The following is a 19,485-nucleotide window of genomic DNA, read 5'->3' as shown; positions in this document are numbered from 1 at the left end:
TTTGGGGGACACAGTTCATCCATAACAGTGCCCTCATTGGAAACCCAGCATGGCACCAGGACAATTCACTCTGCTTTTGCACGTTACACTGTCTTAATCCAGGTTAGGGGACAGTGTTCATCTCGAAGTTTTAGACCAGAACAACGTGAGCACCTGCTGAGACAGGACACTACAGGATGGCTTTTTCTTTCATAGAAGCCCTAGTGGCGTAGTGGTTAAGAGCTCAGCTGCTAACCAAAAGGTCGGCAGTTCAAATTCATCAGTTGCTGCTTGGAAACCCTATGCGGCAGTTCTACTCTGCCTGATAGGATCGCTATGAATCTACTCTATGGCAATGGTTTTTTTTTTTAAACTTTTCCTTTCATAAAGTCTCCCTAACCTTCTTTCCTTTCATTGAATACTCCTGAGTAATTTATTGATGGAAGTAAGATTTAGATTATACCAGCCTGAACCACAGTGAAAAAAGGAACTCTGAGGTGGAATGAGTTAAACATGACTTCCTAGATTGGTGACGTAGGCATGTGTTGGCCCCGCTGAAGCAATGTGAGTTATAGGAGCTGCCCTGTCTTGCTCACAAAGAGAGCAAAGGAGGCAGAGTGTGTTAAAGTGCCTTTCAAAATCTTAACTGTGTATATTTTGGGATGAACACTGGTTACTGGTGGCTGATGGTGTAGATTTACATTCTCTGTATTCTTAGTACTTACATATATTCCTCACCTGCTCCCCCACCCTCGAGTCCCAGCAAGAAAACACAATCCTTACCTGATGAGTTCTACTGTTTCTGAATACATGGTATAAGGAGATTTGGATTCCATTGGACCTTGTTCCATTGCATTTCCACACTCAATAAATGACAAGGCTGCTTCAGCATAGTTCAGAGCCTTTCCAAACTTTTCCACCTGATCAAGAGAGTTAATACAGTATCTTCCTTAAGAACAGTTTTTTTTTAACAGCATTTTCACATAGGTTATACACTTTATTTGAGAAACCCAACTTTTGAGTTCCAAAATCCTGTAAATGGAGCTGAGAGAAGCAAGAAATGGGATACTTCCTTCTCAGTGTTTTTTCACAAAGTGCTACTGGTTTGGGGTAAGTGAGTGAGTGGTCACGCACAAGATTGCACCAAATTCACGTAACAACTGCCACACAGAATCGCTTAAAACTTCATGGATGCCCTAATGTCTGTTTCCATCTTTCTAATATCTAATGGTTTGGGAACTTCACTCTTCATCCCTCCATGCTATGCCAACTGTGAGCTGAAGTTGATAGGTCTGGTTCCACAGAAGAGTTTTCTTACTTTTTTTGTGTGTACTCCAACTTTGATGCTTCAAGACCTTGATTATCATCTTTTATACTATCATTACTATTTTATAATTTTTGTCATTGTTGTTGAGAATATACACAGCAGAACATATACCAATTCAACAATTTCTACATGTACAATTCCGGGACATTGATTACATTCTTCAAGTTGTGCCACCATTCTCACCCTCCTTTTCTGAGTTGTTCCTCTCCCATTAACACAACCTCACTGTTCCCTAAGTTTCCTATCGAATCTTTCGAGTTGCTGTTGTCAATTTGATCCCACAGAGATAGACACTGAAAGCATCTTTTATGCTATTTGTGACGTTTACGTCTCCACACGTTCCTCTTATCATGCGTGTTTGGTTATTCTCTTGATAGTCAGGAGCTCATGTAAAGGTGAGAGTGAGGAGGGGTAAGGAACGGAGGTAAAACTCGAGGTATCGGCTTTGCTATTCCAGCTTTGCTAATATGGGATACCAAGTTGAAAATTAAAAATAAATGACTGTTGTATGGATTATCTGTAGCTGCCTAAACTTGTATTAAAATGTCCCCACATAAGCAAGGATAACCAAGAGTAAGTTTTACATTTTTAAGTTCTCGTAAATCTAAACTTATGCATCAAGTTTTTGGTTCCATACATTGCTACTCTCTATGGATAATTACACATTGTAGCTTTGGATTGCAAAATCTCTCCAATTTTCAAATGACTCATTCATCAATCAAAAGTGACCCAAATAACTCTAATCACTACTAAAAACCCAAAACCCGAATCTTCATAGCAATGATAGAAAACAGACATGAAGAGCAAAACTCCCCTCTTCATCAGCACATCGAAATTTGGAAGGGCTTATAACCCTAATAGGCTACAAAGCAATATTTCTTGATAGTGCTTTTGTTAACCAAATTTTTATTTAAAAAATTTTTTTGATGGTATGTGTCCTCAGTATTGGAACGCATGCTTACCAACTGAGTGTGTCTAAAATTTTGGTCGGTGATATAGATTTTGAGAAATATGACTGGTAATATAAGCCACTAATAAGGTGAGTGGCACTCTGGCGCCACTGATCTGGGATATGACAATATACCAGTAAGAACTAAACAGAGAATTTATTGCCAGCACCTTTCCACTAGGTTACATGGGGGAACCTCTGGTTTTCCAAATATGACACAGAAAAACGAAAACAAACCCATCAGGGCTCCCTAACGATCACACAGGAAAGCTGTAATTACGCTTGCAAGCCTTACCTCACAGAAATAAAGGGAAAAAAGGCAAAAGTTTACAAAACTAACACATCCAGGAAGCATCACCTAAGAGAATGTTCAACAACAATGAGGCTGCAACTCCCGTCTGCTGAGCTTCACACATTTCAAAAGGGACCCACCTTGATGCTAAATGTACTAGGACCAGAGCCCTGGTGGTACAGTGGTTAAGCACTGGGCCGCTAACCAAAAGGTTGGCAGTTCGAATCCACCAGCCACTCCTTGAAAACCCTGTGGGGGCAGTTCTGCTCTGTCCTGTAGGGTTGCTATGAGTCGGAATTGATTCAACGGCACTGGGTTTTATGAGATCCAGAGGCATGAAAAGCGGCTGGTATATGGTTACACCAACAGTAACTAAAGCATTGAAGAAGCCATTTCATTCAACAAGTATTTTCTGAAGCACTCACTTCTGTGCTATGTGTGCTTGATACACAAAAGCTTCCTCCAAGAACATGGAATACATTTGGAGAAAGAAAAATGTGTACTTACAAGGTAGTTCAAAGTGCAAGGCAGTCTGTGATTAAACAACAACATAAAAATGACTCAGATACAAATGAGAGGGAGGAAAGGAGCAAGTGATGTGGACTACAGAGAGGCAGAGGAGGTCTCGGAGAGCAGACCTGGTGACGCTGGGAAGCAATGGTGTGACGAGGCTGGATGTGGGAGGATGCTGAAGGTCTGAGGGTGTATGGGTAGTTGTGAGCGTGTGTGTGAGTGTGCGAAGCTCTGCAGGGGCAGTGGCCTGCTGGCTGCAAGAGCAAAGTGTGCTTGGGGGCTGGAAGCGGACCAGCCTGCCTACGGCACAATGTGGTCTTCTTGGGGAATAATCGATAGAAAGGTAGGGCTGGATTACATGACAGTGAGTGAAGAATTCTGTAAACTGTGGATGACAGATTCGGGCAGAACTTCATTCGGCTTTAAAACTCAATGCTCTTCTCCAAAAATGGCCATGCGTTATACTCCAGAGAAGACCAGAACTCCCGATTAGACTGCGGGATTGTGAGGATAAGAACTGTATACATACACCACACATCAGTTGCCATCAAATCAGTCCCGACTCATGGTGACCCCCATGTGTGTCTGAGTAGAACTGCGCTCCCTAGGGCTTTCAGTGGCTGATTTTTTCGAAAGTAGAGCATCAGGCCTCGTGTTGGGTGGACTCGAACTTCCAACCTTCAGGTTAGCAGCCAAGTGTGTTAACCATTTGCACCACCCAGGGACTCCTAGTCTTTGATACTCAGTGGTTATTTTCTCCTCTCTCCCCATGTACCTAGACAGTGATCTTCATACAAAATAAATGCTTGGACAGTAAGATCTGTACAATTGGGAGAGGGACATTGTTATGGTTTAAGCATCTTCAACGCTGGAATAAGGTCATTTGAAATGCCTTATTCATCTCCAGCATCCTGATCTCAGTTATGAATGCTGGAGGGGACCAGAGCCGGAATTACCAGGTGGGAAGGAGCCCTTTTGAAAGAGACCTAAGGACGGAAGAACTATATGATCTCTTTTAGAAAAAAACAAAAACAAAACCAAAAAAAAAAACCCCAGACGTTTTCTATCTCTTGTCTGAGAGCTTCGAGCTTTCCAAAATAGGAGATTAACCAAATAAGAAAAGATATTCTTTGAAAACATCAAATCCTGCGCAGTATAATAGTTTCTGTGGTCGTCCAGTTTCAGATGTTTGGCAGATGCACATGAAGAACACTATAGTCTTTATGAAAAGGGATTTGACCCTGGGACCAAGCCAAGGGTTGGCCAGGATAACAAGAGAGAAAAATACAAACTGAGATTTTTTTTTTTTTTAAAGGAAAAATATACTACCTCCCACTGACTCCACTGGTTCTAGTTACCATTCAAACCTTATGACAAAATCGAAATACTCATTTACCGAGGGCTTTCTCCCAGTCAGACATTATTGGTTGAAGTCATAATTTATTGGGCTATGAACACTTGATTATATAAACATTTCTCCATTTAACAGACCCAGGCATCCTTGTAATAGATTTTATAATTACCCCAGCTATACTGCCCCAACGATGAAGCTGCAGTACAAACATAATTTGGAAGAACATATCTGGAAAGAAAGGAGCCTCACCATTGCATCTGCTTTATGCTTCATCCGTTTAGCTTCTTGCATAAAATAATCTGCACTGCGTGGCCTACAAGGAGAGAATGATATTAAACGGCATTATTGCTTAGGTGCAAGATCTTTTGAAAACATTCTTTCCTTTTGCTGAAGCACAATTTTAAAACCTTGCTTACTATGGCATCGAGTATTTTTGGCATTTCCAAATTACTGCCTATATGTAAAATACCATGATTATTTTTCTCCTAAGCTATCAATTCGAAACACCCCACATATATGCAGAGTCTACACGTACAGTGGCTGCCACATGGTCCTCCAGTGCCTCATTGGTGAATCAGATTTTTCCTGCATGCTTAAGAAAGCAAGTGAAAAAAAATCCTATTTCACACAATATTTACACAATCCCTTTTTTAGTGTAAAGATTGTAAGCATACCTCAGAAGAATTGCATGGATATGAACAGGGTAAGTATATTTATGCATCCTTAGGAAAATAAGTGTCATTTATATGCAGAAACGGCACCTATAGTTGTAGGTATATACATTTAATTATTTTAAAGGCTCACGGTGAAAAATGAAAAGAGGTGATGCTGGATGATCACTTTCCAGTTGTAATGAAGTTAATTGTAGAACGATATCTACCTTGTAACCATGCAAACGTGCCATGTATTCTCTAGAGTCATGATCAGCTAGCTGGTAAACATTACTGGCAGACGGGTGCATTATCAAATAACCCCGGCCAGCACCAGCGCTGTCGGGAGATAAAGGTAATTCATCCAGAGACTGATCTGAGCAGGTGTCATGACCCCAGGCTACGCTAAGCCACTCACCAGGCAGCACCTTTAAATGCTTAGTCTGATAGATTTTTTTTTTTTAAATCTACTTACTTTAGGTGCTATCTGCATAAACTTTTTTTTGTATTATGGCTTTTTTTGGTAAGCAATAAACCTAACCTCTGCATGAATATCAACTATAAGTCAGGACATATTTGATATATCTCCCATCCTGAACGGGGCTGATGACGTGAGTGGTGATGTTACCGTGGACTGTTCAACATATCGTTACAAGCTCATTTTCCACTGCCGTATTTTAGATTCTAATGGATCTTTTCCCTTAGTTTACTACTTGGTAGTCAGAGCATTTCTTTATCCAAAGAGGTCAAAATGCTTAGGGAAAAAAAAATGCAATCCATGACAACGGTACTGTAATCCAGAATGATTACCCTCATTTTAATGGTTTTAACGAAACAAGCAAACAAACCAGAATCGCAGTAAATAATTAGCTTTGGTTCACAGTCACTAAAGCAAGAAAAGGACCTTGGTTTTCTGCCTCTTACTTCTCCATAAAGTATTGTCGGTGCTGTGGAAACACGCTGAGAATATTTCACTTTTCCAAGGAAGAAACGAGGAACCTATTTGCAGCATTTCCTTAATGTGTACAATTAAACTCCACATCCTGGGCTCATCACCCTCTCACTGTTCTTCCTACCACTCAGGTGGGCAAACTTCCACTCATCTTTCATTGGTGGGTGAGGCCTGAGGTCTCCTCACAGGCAGACCCTGCACCTCCCGGCTCTGCTTCCTCTAGTTCATCTTCTAGGTACCCACACTTCCTCCACTCGAGTGTCCTCCTAGTGCCTTTACATGGTGGGTTTTCCTTCTCTGTCCACGTCTTGACCTTTGTCCACACATACTGATTTTCTGTTTGCTCTGATTCCGACTCTGGCAATTTACACTATTTACACTTTCGCTTCATACCCTAAAGTGGAAGACTAGAGCCCCTCTCTAGCTCAAGCCCAGATCTGGTCCCTGAACTGTAGTTTGGGTCCAGGGGCTAATTTGTTTAGGAGAGGAGCTCAGATACCTTCATCGGTCCTTAACCCCCTGTTATCAAATGCTATGCGTGATTCCTTCAAAACATTCTCCTCTTTTTTTCTCAATGACCACATCTACCACCCAAATCTAGGCTTTTATCACTATTCATAATCCTTGGCCTCTAGTTTCACTCTCCCCTCCAATCTGTCTGGAGCTTTACCTTTTGACCGACGTTTACAAAACATGGCTTTCATTACATCACCATCCTGCTCAGAGGTATAAAATCAATCTCTAGGGCCCATGAGATCAAATCTCAGCTCAAGGCCCCCCATAGTCTTGACTGATTCTCTTAACCACACTTGCTTACCAAGGACCTCCACCATGATCTGGGAGGTTTCTCCACCGTCTTGCTAACATGCTATCCCTCTCTGAGAAGGTCTGCTTACCCTTTTCCTCCAGCTTGGAACATTCTCCTCTCTGCTCAGTTATTTATTTATTTATTTCTATGGAGCTTCCATGACCTTTCCTTGTACAAGTTGTGCTGGCTTCCCCAGGATTGTGTATTGTCTTACCCTTCACCAAAGTCTGCTCATTTATTCAAACCAGCTGCCATGGAGTCAACTCCAACTCACAACAACCCCATGTGTGACAGAGTAGAACCGTGCTCCGGAGGGTTTTCAATGGTTACATTTTTTTGGAAGAAGATCACCAGGACACTCTTCAGAGGTGTCTCTGGGTGGACTTGAACCTCCAACCTTTCTGTTAGCAACCAAGCACATTAACTGCTTGTACTACACAGGGATTCTGCTCATTCATTAACTGAACATATAGTTATTGAGTACTGAGTGCCTACTATGAGACAAATGTTACCCATCCCTCAAGTTCTATTACCATGTGCCCTTCCTGGTAATGCTGATCCATGCTCATCTCTGTTCTTCCTAATCTCACGGAGCACTTCTCATTTACAACACACTTCTGAGCATTTAATTGCCTTCTGAGCCGTATGGCGCTACAGTCACTGCATGTGAGCAACCTTCTCCACCGTACATTTTCAGCAGGGACCATGCTCTAGCCCTCTGTGATCTTCCTCACTCTGTAGTTTCAGGCAAATGGCAGAAGGTAAACAAATCCGCCTTGAACAGCACTGAATTCATTTTGGGCTCAAGAAGGAATGGTGGCTTCTGATGGATGCAGCATCACAGCCAATGAGCCAGAGAACGTCTCCATGGCAACCTGAAATTCTCCACATCATTATCTGCTCCACACTCCAGTATATGAGTTGGGTCGTTTTTTGTTTCTTGTCCTGTTTCATAGACCTTGTCACTAACAGATCATCATTTCAAACACATTTCATTTTCATGAACGGATTCTCCTGGTAATAAGCTATGGCATCTTCGGTTTTACTAGCCTTTCTAAGTTAGCCTTATAGATGGTAAAACCCCCCCAAAACCAAATGCATTGCCGTCCAGTCAATTCTGACTCATAGCGACCCTATAAGACAAGAGTAGAACTGCCCCATAGGGTTTCCAAGGAGTGGCTGGTGGCTAATATAGATTCTTTAATCCATATTGTTTTTATCTGCAGCACATGAGTATATCTTTGAAAACCTGATATGGAGGATGAGTCACAAATTCTCACCATGGTGCACGTGGGTAAATAACACACGCGGTTTTCTGACTGTATCACAGGAACTACAATAGTAACCTGAGAAGGTGGGGGAAGAAGAAAGGTACCATCCAGGCACCCATCATGCACACAGAGTCGAAATTCTCCCCTTGGCATAGACTGACTGGTTATCTCTTTAGACTGAGTCACTGAAGAGTGTCCCTGACGACTGGCCCAGTTTCTCCTTTCAGATGATTTCTACGGCCGCCGTCCTAGACCAGGTTATTATAAAGTCAGTGGGAACAAAGAGACACACCCAGATTGTCCAGCAGTGCAATGGACACGCACTACACGAAGCCATCACTTCCGACAGCAACGTGTCCGTCAGTAAACCGGTTGCCATGGAGTTGATTCACATGGTGCCCTCATGTATGTCAGAGAAAAACTGTGCTCCACAGGGTTTTCAATGGCTGAGTTTTTGGAAGTAGATCACCAGGCCTTCTTCCGAGGTGTCCCTGGGTGGACTCGCACCTCCAACCTTTCGGTTAGCAGCTGAGTGCGTTAACTTTGCACCACCTAGGGTCTCCGTACAAGCAGCAAGAAAGTAAAATTGGTGTTGCCACTGTGGCAGTTATGGACTATCATATAGCAAAGGTACTAAAATAAAATTGAACTGCCTCCGTGTTCAAACAGATTTTTTCATCTAATCTGTTATATATATTTTTTTAAATAGGGAAAACCTAGAGTTTTTGTTTCATCTATATAGCAAAATCCTTCGCACTGTTTCTCACAGCATGGTGTTTTAGGATGATATATGCACAAACTTAATAAAGTTCTATTAAATATCCTCAGTGTAACTAACTGTGTATCTTGGGCTCTTCAGAAATGGAGCTTCCTGAACATCTCAAAGTCAGAGCGCGGCCACGTCTGTATTTGTTATCAGAATTCTCGGCAACAAAAACAATCTTGAGTACTTGATCCAAGCAGAAGGTTTTCTTGTCTTCTCCTCACCCTCTCGCCACCCCCACCTACAAACACACGGCCTCGGTTCTCAGCAGCAACGGCAGCAGCGTTTGAGCTACCTCAGAATTTCTCCTGGCATAGGAGGATTAAAGCAACCTTCCTTTTTATTCTCCTTTGTGGCTGAGCTAGAGGTGAACGGTCTCCCACGGAGAGGCTGGCAGACTTCTTTCTGTAATCCCTACCTTTGTGAAATGCTGCCCCTCCGCGGAGCCATCCTGTTTTGTGAAATCTGGCAAGAATGAGAGCTCAGTGTGTGAACAAACAGGTCCCTCAGCACAGGATACATCTGGATCATTTTCGTAGAGAAGCTGAAATCCAAATCAGACAAATAGGCAACGATGGACCAGATAAATCCATCATCTGATATCCTGTCAGCTTGTTATTTGATAAGCCCCAGAGGTGTTACGGTGTCCCAAGCCTTGAGGTACTTTTTTTTTCCACAAAGGATTATTGTAAGAAGTGAAGCTATTATTTTGAATACACCAAGTAAGTGATCACAATTGAGGAGGGCACTTTTGAGCCAGGGACTGTGGGGGACTGCTGTTGACTTTCTGTCACCTCATGGGCACCTCCTGAGGGAAGTAGGCAGACTGCATTAGGCAGCCAGGATTCAGATGCAGCTTCTGTTTTTGCAACCTTGATGTTGGCTCATTCATTGCTTCTTACGGGCCATCCGCTCCTGCACACAACTGCTTCCCTCCTGGCCATCCACAGAAAGCAGCGTGTGCGTTCCAGGACTCACAGGCGGCGCAAAATGGCAGACTTCTGCCCTTCAGTCCAAAGCAACTTTCTGTCAAAGTGGAAAATTATCAGTTTGATTATTGTTCTTGTCTGGGTGTGACATTTGAAAGAAAATAGTTTTATAAAGCTGTTAAAACGATCAGAGATAAGATTTTAGTCAGGAAGATCTGAAAGGCCTTATTTTTGTCCCCCCCTCCAAAAAAAAAAAGAAACAAATCCGTTGCTATGGAGTCGATTCCGACTCATAGCGACCCTATAAGACAGAGTAGAACTGCCCCTCAGGGTTTCCAAGGCTGTACATCTTTACGGAAGCAGACTGTCACATCTTTCTCCCGAGGAGCAGCTGGTGGGTTCAAACCATCCACCTTTTGGTTAGCAGCCAAGCACTTAACCACCGTGCCACCATACTCATTGCGTCAAGTCAATTCTGACTCATAGAGACCCTCTAGGACAGAGTAGAACTGCTCCGCTCCACAGAGCTTCCAAGAAGCGGCTGGTGGATTCGAACTGCCGACTTTGTAGGTTAGCAGCTGAGATCTTAACCACTGTGCCACCGGGGGTTCTTTTTGTCCCCCACCCCTCTCAAATCCCCAAGCTTAATACTTCTCTCTCTCTCTTCCTGCTGTAGTTAGAACAAAATAAGGACCTGGCTGAGAGAGGGATTTCATAATGGAAAAAAATTCCATATGAAGACCAGTAAAAGCATCACTGATGGTTTATCAGGAAAACAAAAGGTGGGGTCCAGCTTTGAACGGACTGGGAAGGGTGCCCCTCAGGAGAAGGACAATGCTCATGATAAGCCCTCCATGGGGGCACTCTGCTGGAATATCACCCACTCAAGGATTTTAATGGCGTCCTTTGTCTGCATGGCCATGCACGAAGAGCCGACCTTTACATACGGGAATCTTCCCGTCCTCCATAAAATTAAAATCCTCTTAGCTGTGAGACTGCTCAGCATAATTACATTACAAATGTCAAGTCCCTCTTTCTTCCTCCCAGTCACATTTCACGGGCCACGGCCTTCAGCTCCGAGCGCCGAGGGTGTCTTTCCTCAAGTTGAGGTGGCTTGGCTCCTGGTATCTGGGCCACGGGGACAGACGGGGTGTTTGGTGGTTTGGCTGCATGTGATGGTTGTCACCGAGTCTTCCGTGTGGAACATGAGCAGGAGGCAGTTCTGGCACTCGGGGCTGACTGGCTTCCCAGCTCGGCAACATGGCTGGCAGGAACAAGCCGCCTGATTTCCCAGCCAAGCTTCTCGCCACTCAGTTCTGTTCAGGACTTCTGTACCGAGGTTTTCACGACACAGTTGTCCTCTTTAGATTTTCTCTGGCCCAAACTCTCATGTCGCTAACCATGACACCAGCTAGTGTACTGCACATGGCTCTGAGTCCCAGGCTTCAGGTGGCGTCAAGCGCGGCCCCTAGCTGACTGAAATCCTTACAGATTTTTTTTTTCTTCAACCGAAGTTTGGTAATCACACCAACCCCTTGCCGTCGAGTCAATTCTGACTCACAGCGATCCCACAGGACAGAGTAGAACTGTGCCATAGGTTTCCAAGGAGTGGCTGGTGGATTCGAACTGCCGACTCTTTTGGTTAGCAGCTGAGCTCTTAACCACTGTGCCACCAGGGCTGCGGTAATCACGCCCGTGTCACTTTAAAACTGTGGCCGTCGAGGAGCAAATGCCGTGCTAAATGTCAGAGGAGGAGATGAAATCACTTTACCACCCATCTGGGCCTGCAGCTTACGCAGAACAAGCTGGCCTGGATCACATTTCTAAAATAAGTGTTACTCAGTTCAGTTCTGGCTGCGCCCTGAAGATATGAACTGGGTGCCTGTCGAATTGGAGCCCTGGTGGCACAGTGGCTAAGAGCTCAGGCTACTAACAGGTTGGCGGGCTGAATCCACCAGCTGCTCCTCGGAAACCCTATAGGGCAGTTCTTCTCTGTCCTATAGGCCCTTTTGAGTCAGAACCTTTTTTATTTTTTTTTAACATAGGAAAAGGGGTTGGGAAGCCCAACAATTCACATTTACTTACATGTGGATTCTTTACATGGAAGAGGAAAGAAAAAGTGAGAGCACTACCCTCTGGGAATGTTATCTTAATTCAGCTGGGTTCATTCAACGCTCCTTATGGAGCACCCACTATATTCAGCTGTTGTCCGAACTGCATGTTATTCAACCATTAACGAGTATTTATAATACAAAAAGAGGAGTTTATTTTTTTTATAAAGTTGCCCGATGCAGCTTTACAAATTGAGTGACAGCATGGCATCTGGTACTTGTTGGCCGGAGAGCACGGGATTTCAATCGGCTCCAAACTGCTCAGGTGCTGCCATCTAGTTCTGGATTCTGGATTTTCCTCCACCTGTGACCCTTCTTTGGTCACTTCACTGCTTCTTAACACCCTCACAGAGGAGACGTCAGGGAAGGGACAGGAGCTGAGATCCTCAGCCGTCCAGGGAGCTGCTGGTGGGGAAGATGGCACAGAACTGAGGAAGAAGTGGGGCAGGAGGGGAGGGGAAGGAGGAAGGGGCTCAAACAGTGGTCACAATGGACTTTTCTGGGGCGTCCCTCCATGTGCCCACCTCTCCCCTGAAGACCTGACAATTAACTGCTGCACCCTTAGCTTCTGCCACTGTACCTGGCGCCTAGTAGGTGCTCAGTGCATACCAAGTGAGCCCAGGCATTTCAGCTCCTAGCCTAGCGATCTCTCGAGGGACGTTTATTTTTATTGTTTAAAGGAAGAGACAATATCTCTTTTTGTTTCTCAAGTTTGAAGAATCTTCCTACAACTTTCTTAGTTTAAGTGTCTGAATGTCTGTTTGCATTGCCTGTTTTACTGTTACGGATTTCAAATCAGTCGGGACACATGGCAATTGGAATTCGACATCTATCTCTCCGTATGATGGATATGTAAATGTGCCTTTTTATTTTATTATATCTATATCCATAAAGGAGAAACAGTTTGATTGTAGCTGTCAGCCAGAAAAATTACACATATTGCTAACGGGAAGAAGCAATGATAACAGCCTCTTCGTTGATACAGATAGTGACAAAATTATATTAGCCACAGCCCCAACAGATTGAGAAACATTTCCTCTTGTAAACAGTCCAAGAAGCTGCAGTTGGAAGTACAACCATTTAGTGGTTGCTGTATCTGAGTTAGCTTCCGTACATTGGAAAATTCCTTGCATTTTTAATTTTCCATCCACGCTTATTTGTACGTTTAAATACTACCCTCTTAAAACAACCCAGTGGAAGCGTTTAGTGTTTTGAGCACCTTAGTGTCTGAATGCTACCTGTTCTGCATGATCCTCTTGGTGGGTTCTGACCTCTGAATGCAAATTTCCACCTTGTCCTTAAACCTGATTCTAATCTCCCATTTTTAAACATGGCTAAAGCTCATGCGGGGAGGCCCTGGTGGCACAGTGGTTAAGTGCTCAGCTGCTAACCAAAAAGGTCAGCAGTTCGAATCCACCAGCTGCTCCTTGGAAACCCTATGGGGCAGTTCTACTCTGTCCTATAGGGTCGCTATGAGTTGGAATCACCTCGATGGCAGTGGGTGAAGCTCACGGGAACAATTTACACTGCCCAACCCTAATTATAAGTTTTGTTGACTTACTGATTGTACTCCATTGAACACTCTCCTAGGGAATTAATTACAAGCAGGTGGTGAAGGCCAGGAGGAGGAGCTTGTGAGTGGGGTTGAAGGGAGATGTGACCGCCATGGAAAGAAGAGAAAAACCTGCGTCCTCCTGTGTCCAGCACCCTTAAACTTCTGTACATCCAATTATCTTGGAATATGTTCATTAAACAAAACAAAGCAAAATTGTGGATTTGGCTCTCACCTCCAACATTCTATGCCCTAATTAATTTACCGACATCCAAGTAGTACTTGAGGACTACAAGTTAGTATTCTCATTTCTCAGAGAAGTCTATACAAGTGAATACATAGACCATGTCTATACTCTGGATGAAAGTTAGGAATGAAGAAGAGAATGGTAAAAGGATGATGATGGACTAATAATCACCGCTGCACAGTGCTTTAAATTCTCAAGACACTTGGATCTTAGAAGGGCCCCATGAGGCAAGGAGGACAGGTATTATTATCATTATTTTCTGATAAAGAAGCAGGGACTCAGAGACATCTGTTTCTCATTGTCAGCTGCAGTTGAGTCAGCTCTGACTCACGGCGACCCCACGCACAACAGAAGGAAATGCTTCCCAGTCCTGCGCCATCCCTGTGAGGGTTGTGAAATGGATCGCTGTGATCCACAGGGTTTTCAGTGGCTGATTTCCAGAAGTAGATTGCCAAGCCTTTCTTCCTAGTCTTTCTTAGTCTGGAAGCTCTGCTGAAACCTGTTCAGTATCATAGCAACACACAAGCCTCCACTGACAGAGAAGTGGTAGCTGTGCTTGAGGTGCACTGGTTGGGAAGTGAACCTGGGTCTCTTCATGGAAGGCAACAATTTTACCACTGAACCATCAATGCCCCATCAAGACATTTAACACCCTTTTATCTTCCATTTTTCAGGAGGGATAGTAGTTTTTAGTCTGTTTCCTGAGCTGGACTGTAAGCAATTACAGGGCAAAGGAGGCAGGAAACAATCTCGGTGTTGCACACTGCTCTGCCCAGGACTTGACACACAGTACCCCATACAGATGTGTCCTGCATGCTAGTCCAACAGTTTAAGTTAAAAACAGGAGTCAAGCTGAAGCCTTGACACCATATCTTCTGTCTTCTGGGCTTGTTCTTGCCACAGATATTTTCCCCTGAGAGTTTTGTCTTCACTTCCTAGAGCTGCTGTAATGAAATAGCACAGGGTGGTAGCTTTAAAGAACAGAAATTTATTGTTTCACAGTTATGGAGACTAGAAGTCCACATCAGGGCATCAGCTTTACGGGAGGATCTGTCCTTGTGAGCAGCCCTGGGCAGCCCTTGGCGTTCCTAGGCTTGTAGGAAGTTGCTCAGATGGTCACCCCCTGTGCATCTGTCTGTCTATGTCCGTACCACCCTTCATAAGGCACCACTCAGAAGGGATTAGGGCCCAGTCTACTCCTGCATGACCTCTTTAACATAACAAAAGAAACACCTTATTTCCAAAAAAAGATCAAAAAGGGGCTAGGACTTCAAAATATATGTTTGAAGGACACACTTCAATCCATAACAAGTCTAAACACTCTTCAGTATTCTTTACTATGCGTACTTTGTCATTTTCAGCCTCTCAAGAGGATCCCAGGATGTTATTTTTATTCACTTTCTCTTGTTTCTTCTCGTTTTAAACTGACATTGGGAATGGAAGTAATACTTGGGTTTCAGGTCTAGAGGGGGATAAAGGGTGATGGGATTTTCTTTTTCCTGTGTAAGAATTATTTACTTTGTTATATAGAATATGGCCTTTTTTTGGGGGGGAGGGGGAAGGCTTTCTGGAATGAATCACTATTATTCTTTGTCAGTTATAATTTACCCAAACAGAAATACTTCACTTTTGGTAGCATAAAACTGCCAACAGCCCAGAATACAGGTGTTTAGAAATGTAAGTCTCACTAAAACCATTTGCCTTAGCTTTCTAACTAAATTCCTGGATGCCAACCCCATTCACACTGGTTGGTCTAATCGCTGTATTGAACCAGCCCCACCAGGACTCAGAGGTGCATTCAATGTCAAGGCTCCAGTTCCCTCAGAGAGGGCAACATTTAACTTACCAAGTGCTCTGGATGGAATCGTTTCCCCCAAAAATGTGTGCCAACTTGGCTAGGCCGTGATTCCCGGTATCGTGTGGCTGTCCTCCATTTTGTGATCTGCTGTAATTCCTAACCTCTATGATGTTAATGAGGCAGGATTAGAGGCAGTTATGTTAATGAGGCAGGACACAATCTACAGGATTAGGTTGTATTTTGAATCAATCTCTTTTGAGATATAAAAGAGAAAAGCCACCAGAGAAGAGAGGGACCTCATTACTACCAAGCAAGAAGAGGCAAGAGCATGCGTCCTTTGGACCTGGGGTCCCTGCGCTGAGAACCTCCTAGACCAGGGCAAGATTGACGACAAGGACCTTCCTCCGGAGCCGACAGAGAAAGCCTTCCCCTGGAGCTGGCGCCCTGAATTCAGACTTCTAGCCTCCTGGATCTTTAGAGAATAAATTTCTGTTTGTTAAAGCCATCCACTTGTGGTACTTCTGTTACAGCAGCACTAGATGACTAAGATATGGTGTCATGTGACAGAACATGGCCTTTCTACCTGTGGAGTTTTAATTTTATCTTGTCCCACAACATATTAACAAAGAACCTGTACTTACATATCATCAAAGACAAGCTTCTGCCTCTTGCAGTCCCTGTGCCCGTTGGAGACTGGAGACCATGGCTCTGTCTGTGGCCGTGACTTGTGGAGGAGAACGTTCTCGGAATTGTTGTGTGCTGCTTTCTAAACAACAAATAACACACGAATCTTTGAGAAACTGATCACCTGGTTGACAGATCAGCTCGTTAAACAGAATATCTTTTGTTCTGTGTTCTATATTATAATTGATGATGCTTTTTTGATTAAATAAAGAAAAGTAAACACGTGCATTTTAGGTCTCAAGCTGAGGGCTTTGACATATGTAGTCCAATGACATCCACACGGAATATCGAAAAGGAAGTCTTATTATGCCCACTCTCACAGATGCAGAAACTGAGGCTCGGTAAGGTTCAGTAATTTGCCCAAGTTCAAATAGCTACTGCAGGTGGAGGCCCAGGGGTTAGGATTCAGGCCCCTGCTTTTCCCAGTCTGCTAGACCAGTGGTTCTCCAAGTTCATTGGGGATCAGAATTACTCGAGGGGCTTGTTAAAATACAGATTGCCGGGACCCTCCCTCGGAGTTTCTTGTCTAGTAGGTCTGGGGTAGGTCTGCATTTCTAACAAGTTCAGGAACCAAGCTTTTGGAAACACTGTGCCATATTCTCCCTCACAGAAGAGACATCATTCAAGTCACACATTAACTGGTTCTCATTAACTGTCTGGGAAGAACATGAAAAGCCAAAGGGAATTCACGAGAAATTATTTAAAATGTGTTTAAAAAAAAAAAAAAAACACTATTGATCTGTGGAAAAATTAAAAAATCATATTCACTGGGGATATATGTTCTGTCTGCAAATATTTACAGAGTGCCTACTGTGTGTTAAACACCTAGATCATCAAACAACTGGATTTGGTTATGAAATGCAGATGGATTTCTCTGAAGTAATTACAATTGTACATAGACAAATGCTTCTTTACATACAGACTGGTTTTGTGTGTAATATTTGAAGGGTCCATGATACTGTTATAGACGATCAGGAAAACGTGATGTTAAACTTCCAAAACTGTCCTGAAAATCCTCCAGTGGTGCCCACTTGCTCTTGATAAAAGAACCAAACCAGGAACATGGCTTCTGCAGCCTGGCCCTTGCCTGTCTCTCAGCCACTCCTTCTGTGTTCTCTGTGCTTCTGCTTCATGCGACGGTTCTCAGCTCCCCCTCAGGACCTTTGCATATGCTGTTTCCTCTTCCTGTAATGCCCTTCATGCCTTACTTTACTGCTACTTGTCTCTTAGGTATCCTAGATCAAGAGTTGGGAACCTATAACCTGCGAGCTGAACCTGGCCCTTTTTATAAATAAAGTTTTATTGGAAACCAGTCCCGTCCATTCATTTATGTAGTCTACAGCTGCTTTCATGCTACAATTGCAGAGTTGGATACTTGTGACAGTGATCTTGTCGCCCGCAAAGCCTGAAACATTTATTATCTGACCCTTTACAGCAGCAGTTCTCACTGGGGGCAATTTGACAATGTCTAGAAGCATTTTTGGTTGTTGTGACTTATATGTACGTGGAGGGGATGCTACTGGCATCTAGTGGGTAGAGGCCAGGGATCCAACTAACCATCCTACAATGCACAGAACAGTTCGCCACCACAAAGAATTATCTCGCCCCAAATATGATAGTGTTGAGAAACGCTGCTTTACAGAAAAAGTTTGCCAACTCCTGTCTTAGAACAAGGCTCTATATTATCCTGTCTTAGAACAAGACTCTATATTATAAGAGTGCCTTGTCTTCTGTACATTCCTTTTTGGCGCTTGTTAATTACGGACATCTGTGATCCTTTGTCTAAGTCTCTCTCCCCAGTGAGACTGTAAGCTTCAGGCGAGCACAGAGATCCTCATAGCATCACTGGTGCTTAGTACAGTGTCTCAGACACTGTACTAGCACATAGTAAGTAGTTGCTCAGTAAATATCTGCTTCGTGGAAGAAAATGACTAAATAAAGTCTGTAACTGGTTTACAACTCTCCGTGTCATAAATGCTTGTGCTATAAGGATCTAGAGCGAAGAGAAGCTTTTTTTTAAGAAAACAAAAATTGCAATTGTTAGCTTCTCATTCCGTGTTTTTCTAATATGGACTTCTCAAATTCTTTCAGGGCAGTGGTGGTGTTAGCTGCTGTCAAGTTGGCCCCTGACTCATGGGGAAGAGGGTTGATTTCGTCATGATGTAATAGGCACCAGGCACGTGCAGAATCTTCTATCAACGTTTACATCTTTAACTCATGGGATAATGCATGGAATACTGCACTGCCCCTTCTTTCTCTGCAGAGTCCTTTTCCCATACTTTGGACTCCCCTTGCTTCCCTGTCTGACAAAACCCCACTGGTGATGATGGCACAGTGACTCGGGAGAAGGACTCAGTGGGGAGGGGAAGACTGTGGACTGAAGTAATATCGTCCAGAGGGTGAGGGGTGTAGGCCTCTAGCTGTTAGAGAAGACGGACGGTGGCAGTGAAAAGGAAATGACATACAGTGACAGTTCTACAGGCGGTGGGCTCTTTAGATATTGTCATCTCATTTAAATCTTATTACCACCATTTTACAGGCAAAGAAACAGACTCAGAGAGGTTAAGAAACTGACTCAAAGTCACATGGTGGCCAAGATGATGTTGTTAGAGGCTGGGACCACAAAGAGAGGGACGTGGGAACGGAATGGACGAAAATATCGACCAGCCCTCATGGCTCCTGAGCCAGTCTGAGGCTGGGTTCTGTGACTACAGAGGAGGAAGGAGAATGAGTACAACCCAGAACTGCTTGACTTAGATTTTGGTTCGTGTGTTTTAGAACCATTTGGCACCACACTGAGAGGGGTAGAAGAGGGTGGCTGAGAACAAGACCGCCGCTCCCCAGCTCGGCTGCCGCGGAGAAGTTAAGCCAGTTATTGTCGAGTCGATTCTGACTCACGGTGACCCCAGGTGCGCAGAGGAGAGCTGCTCCATAGGGTTTTCAGGGCTGTGACCTTTCAGAAGCAGATTGCTAGGCCTGTCCTCTGCAGTACCAGTGGGCAGGTTCAAACAGCCAACCATCAGGTTAGTAGTAAAGCACGAGCCCTTCGCGCCACCTAGGGGCCTGGCGGCTAAGACAAGAGGCCAGATGTGAACCCAAGTCGGCTGCCTTTCCACAGGGGCATCCAAGGCCCCTGGGAATCACTCCTGAGATCCTGGGAAGAGGGAGTGGTGGTGGGGAGCTGTATGTGACCACAACCCTGGTCAACCAGGGCAGATGGAAGCCCCACGGATTTTGGCCTGGGGTTTCAATCCCAGATTTAACTCTGCCCTAGGGCAAGGAATCTTTCCCAATAAAGGGCTTGGT

The 19,485-nt window shown here is 44.0% G+C and overlaps 1 protein-coding gene across 1 annotated transcript in view; it reads right to left on the bottom strand.

The window, feature by feature from the left end:
* Nucleotides 1–360: 360 nt before the first annotated feature.
* AFF3 (ALF transcription elongation factor 3) overlaps nucleotides 361–19,485 on the bottom strand; it is a 481,878-nt gene continuing 462,753 nt past the window's right edge. The window contains exons 15-17 of the mRNA XM_023734036.1: nucleotides 16,137–16,261; nucleotides 4,664–4,727; nucleotides 361–899 (exon numbers count right to left, since the gene is read on the bottom strand). Coding sequence (XP_023589804.1) covers nucleotides 759–899; nucleotides 4,664–4,727; nucleotides 16,137–16,261 — 330 coding nt within the window. The 3' untranslated portion in view covers nucleotides 361–758. The remainder of the gene's footprint in view (nucleotides 900–4,663; nucleotides 4,728–16,136; nucleotides 16,262–19,485) is intronic.

The sequence above is a fragment of the Trichechus manatus genome, unplaced genomic scaffold (genome assembly GCF_000243295.1).
Source record: "Trichechus manatus latirostris isolate Lorelei unplaced genomic scaffold, TriManLat1.0 scaffold00004, whole genome shotgun sequence".
NCBI lineage: Eukaryota > Metazoa > Chordata > Mammalia > Sirenia > Trichechidae > Trichechus > Trichechus manatus.
Note: the sequence above shows the minus strand (reverse complement) of the source record. Positions and strands in the feature narration are given on the sequence as shown.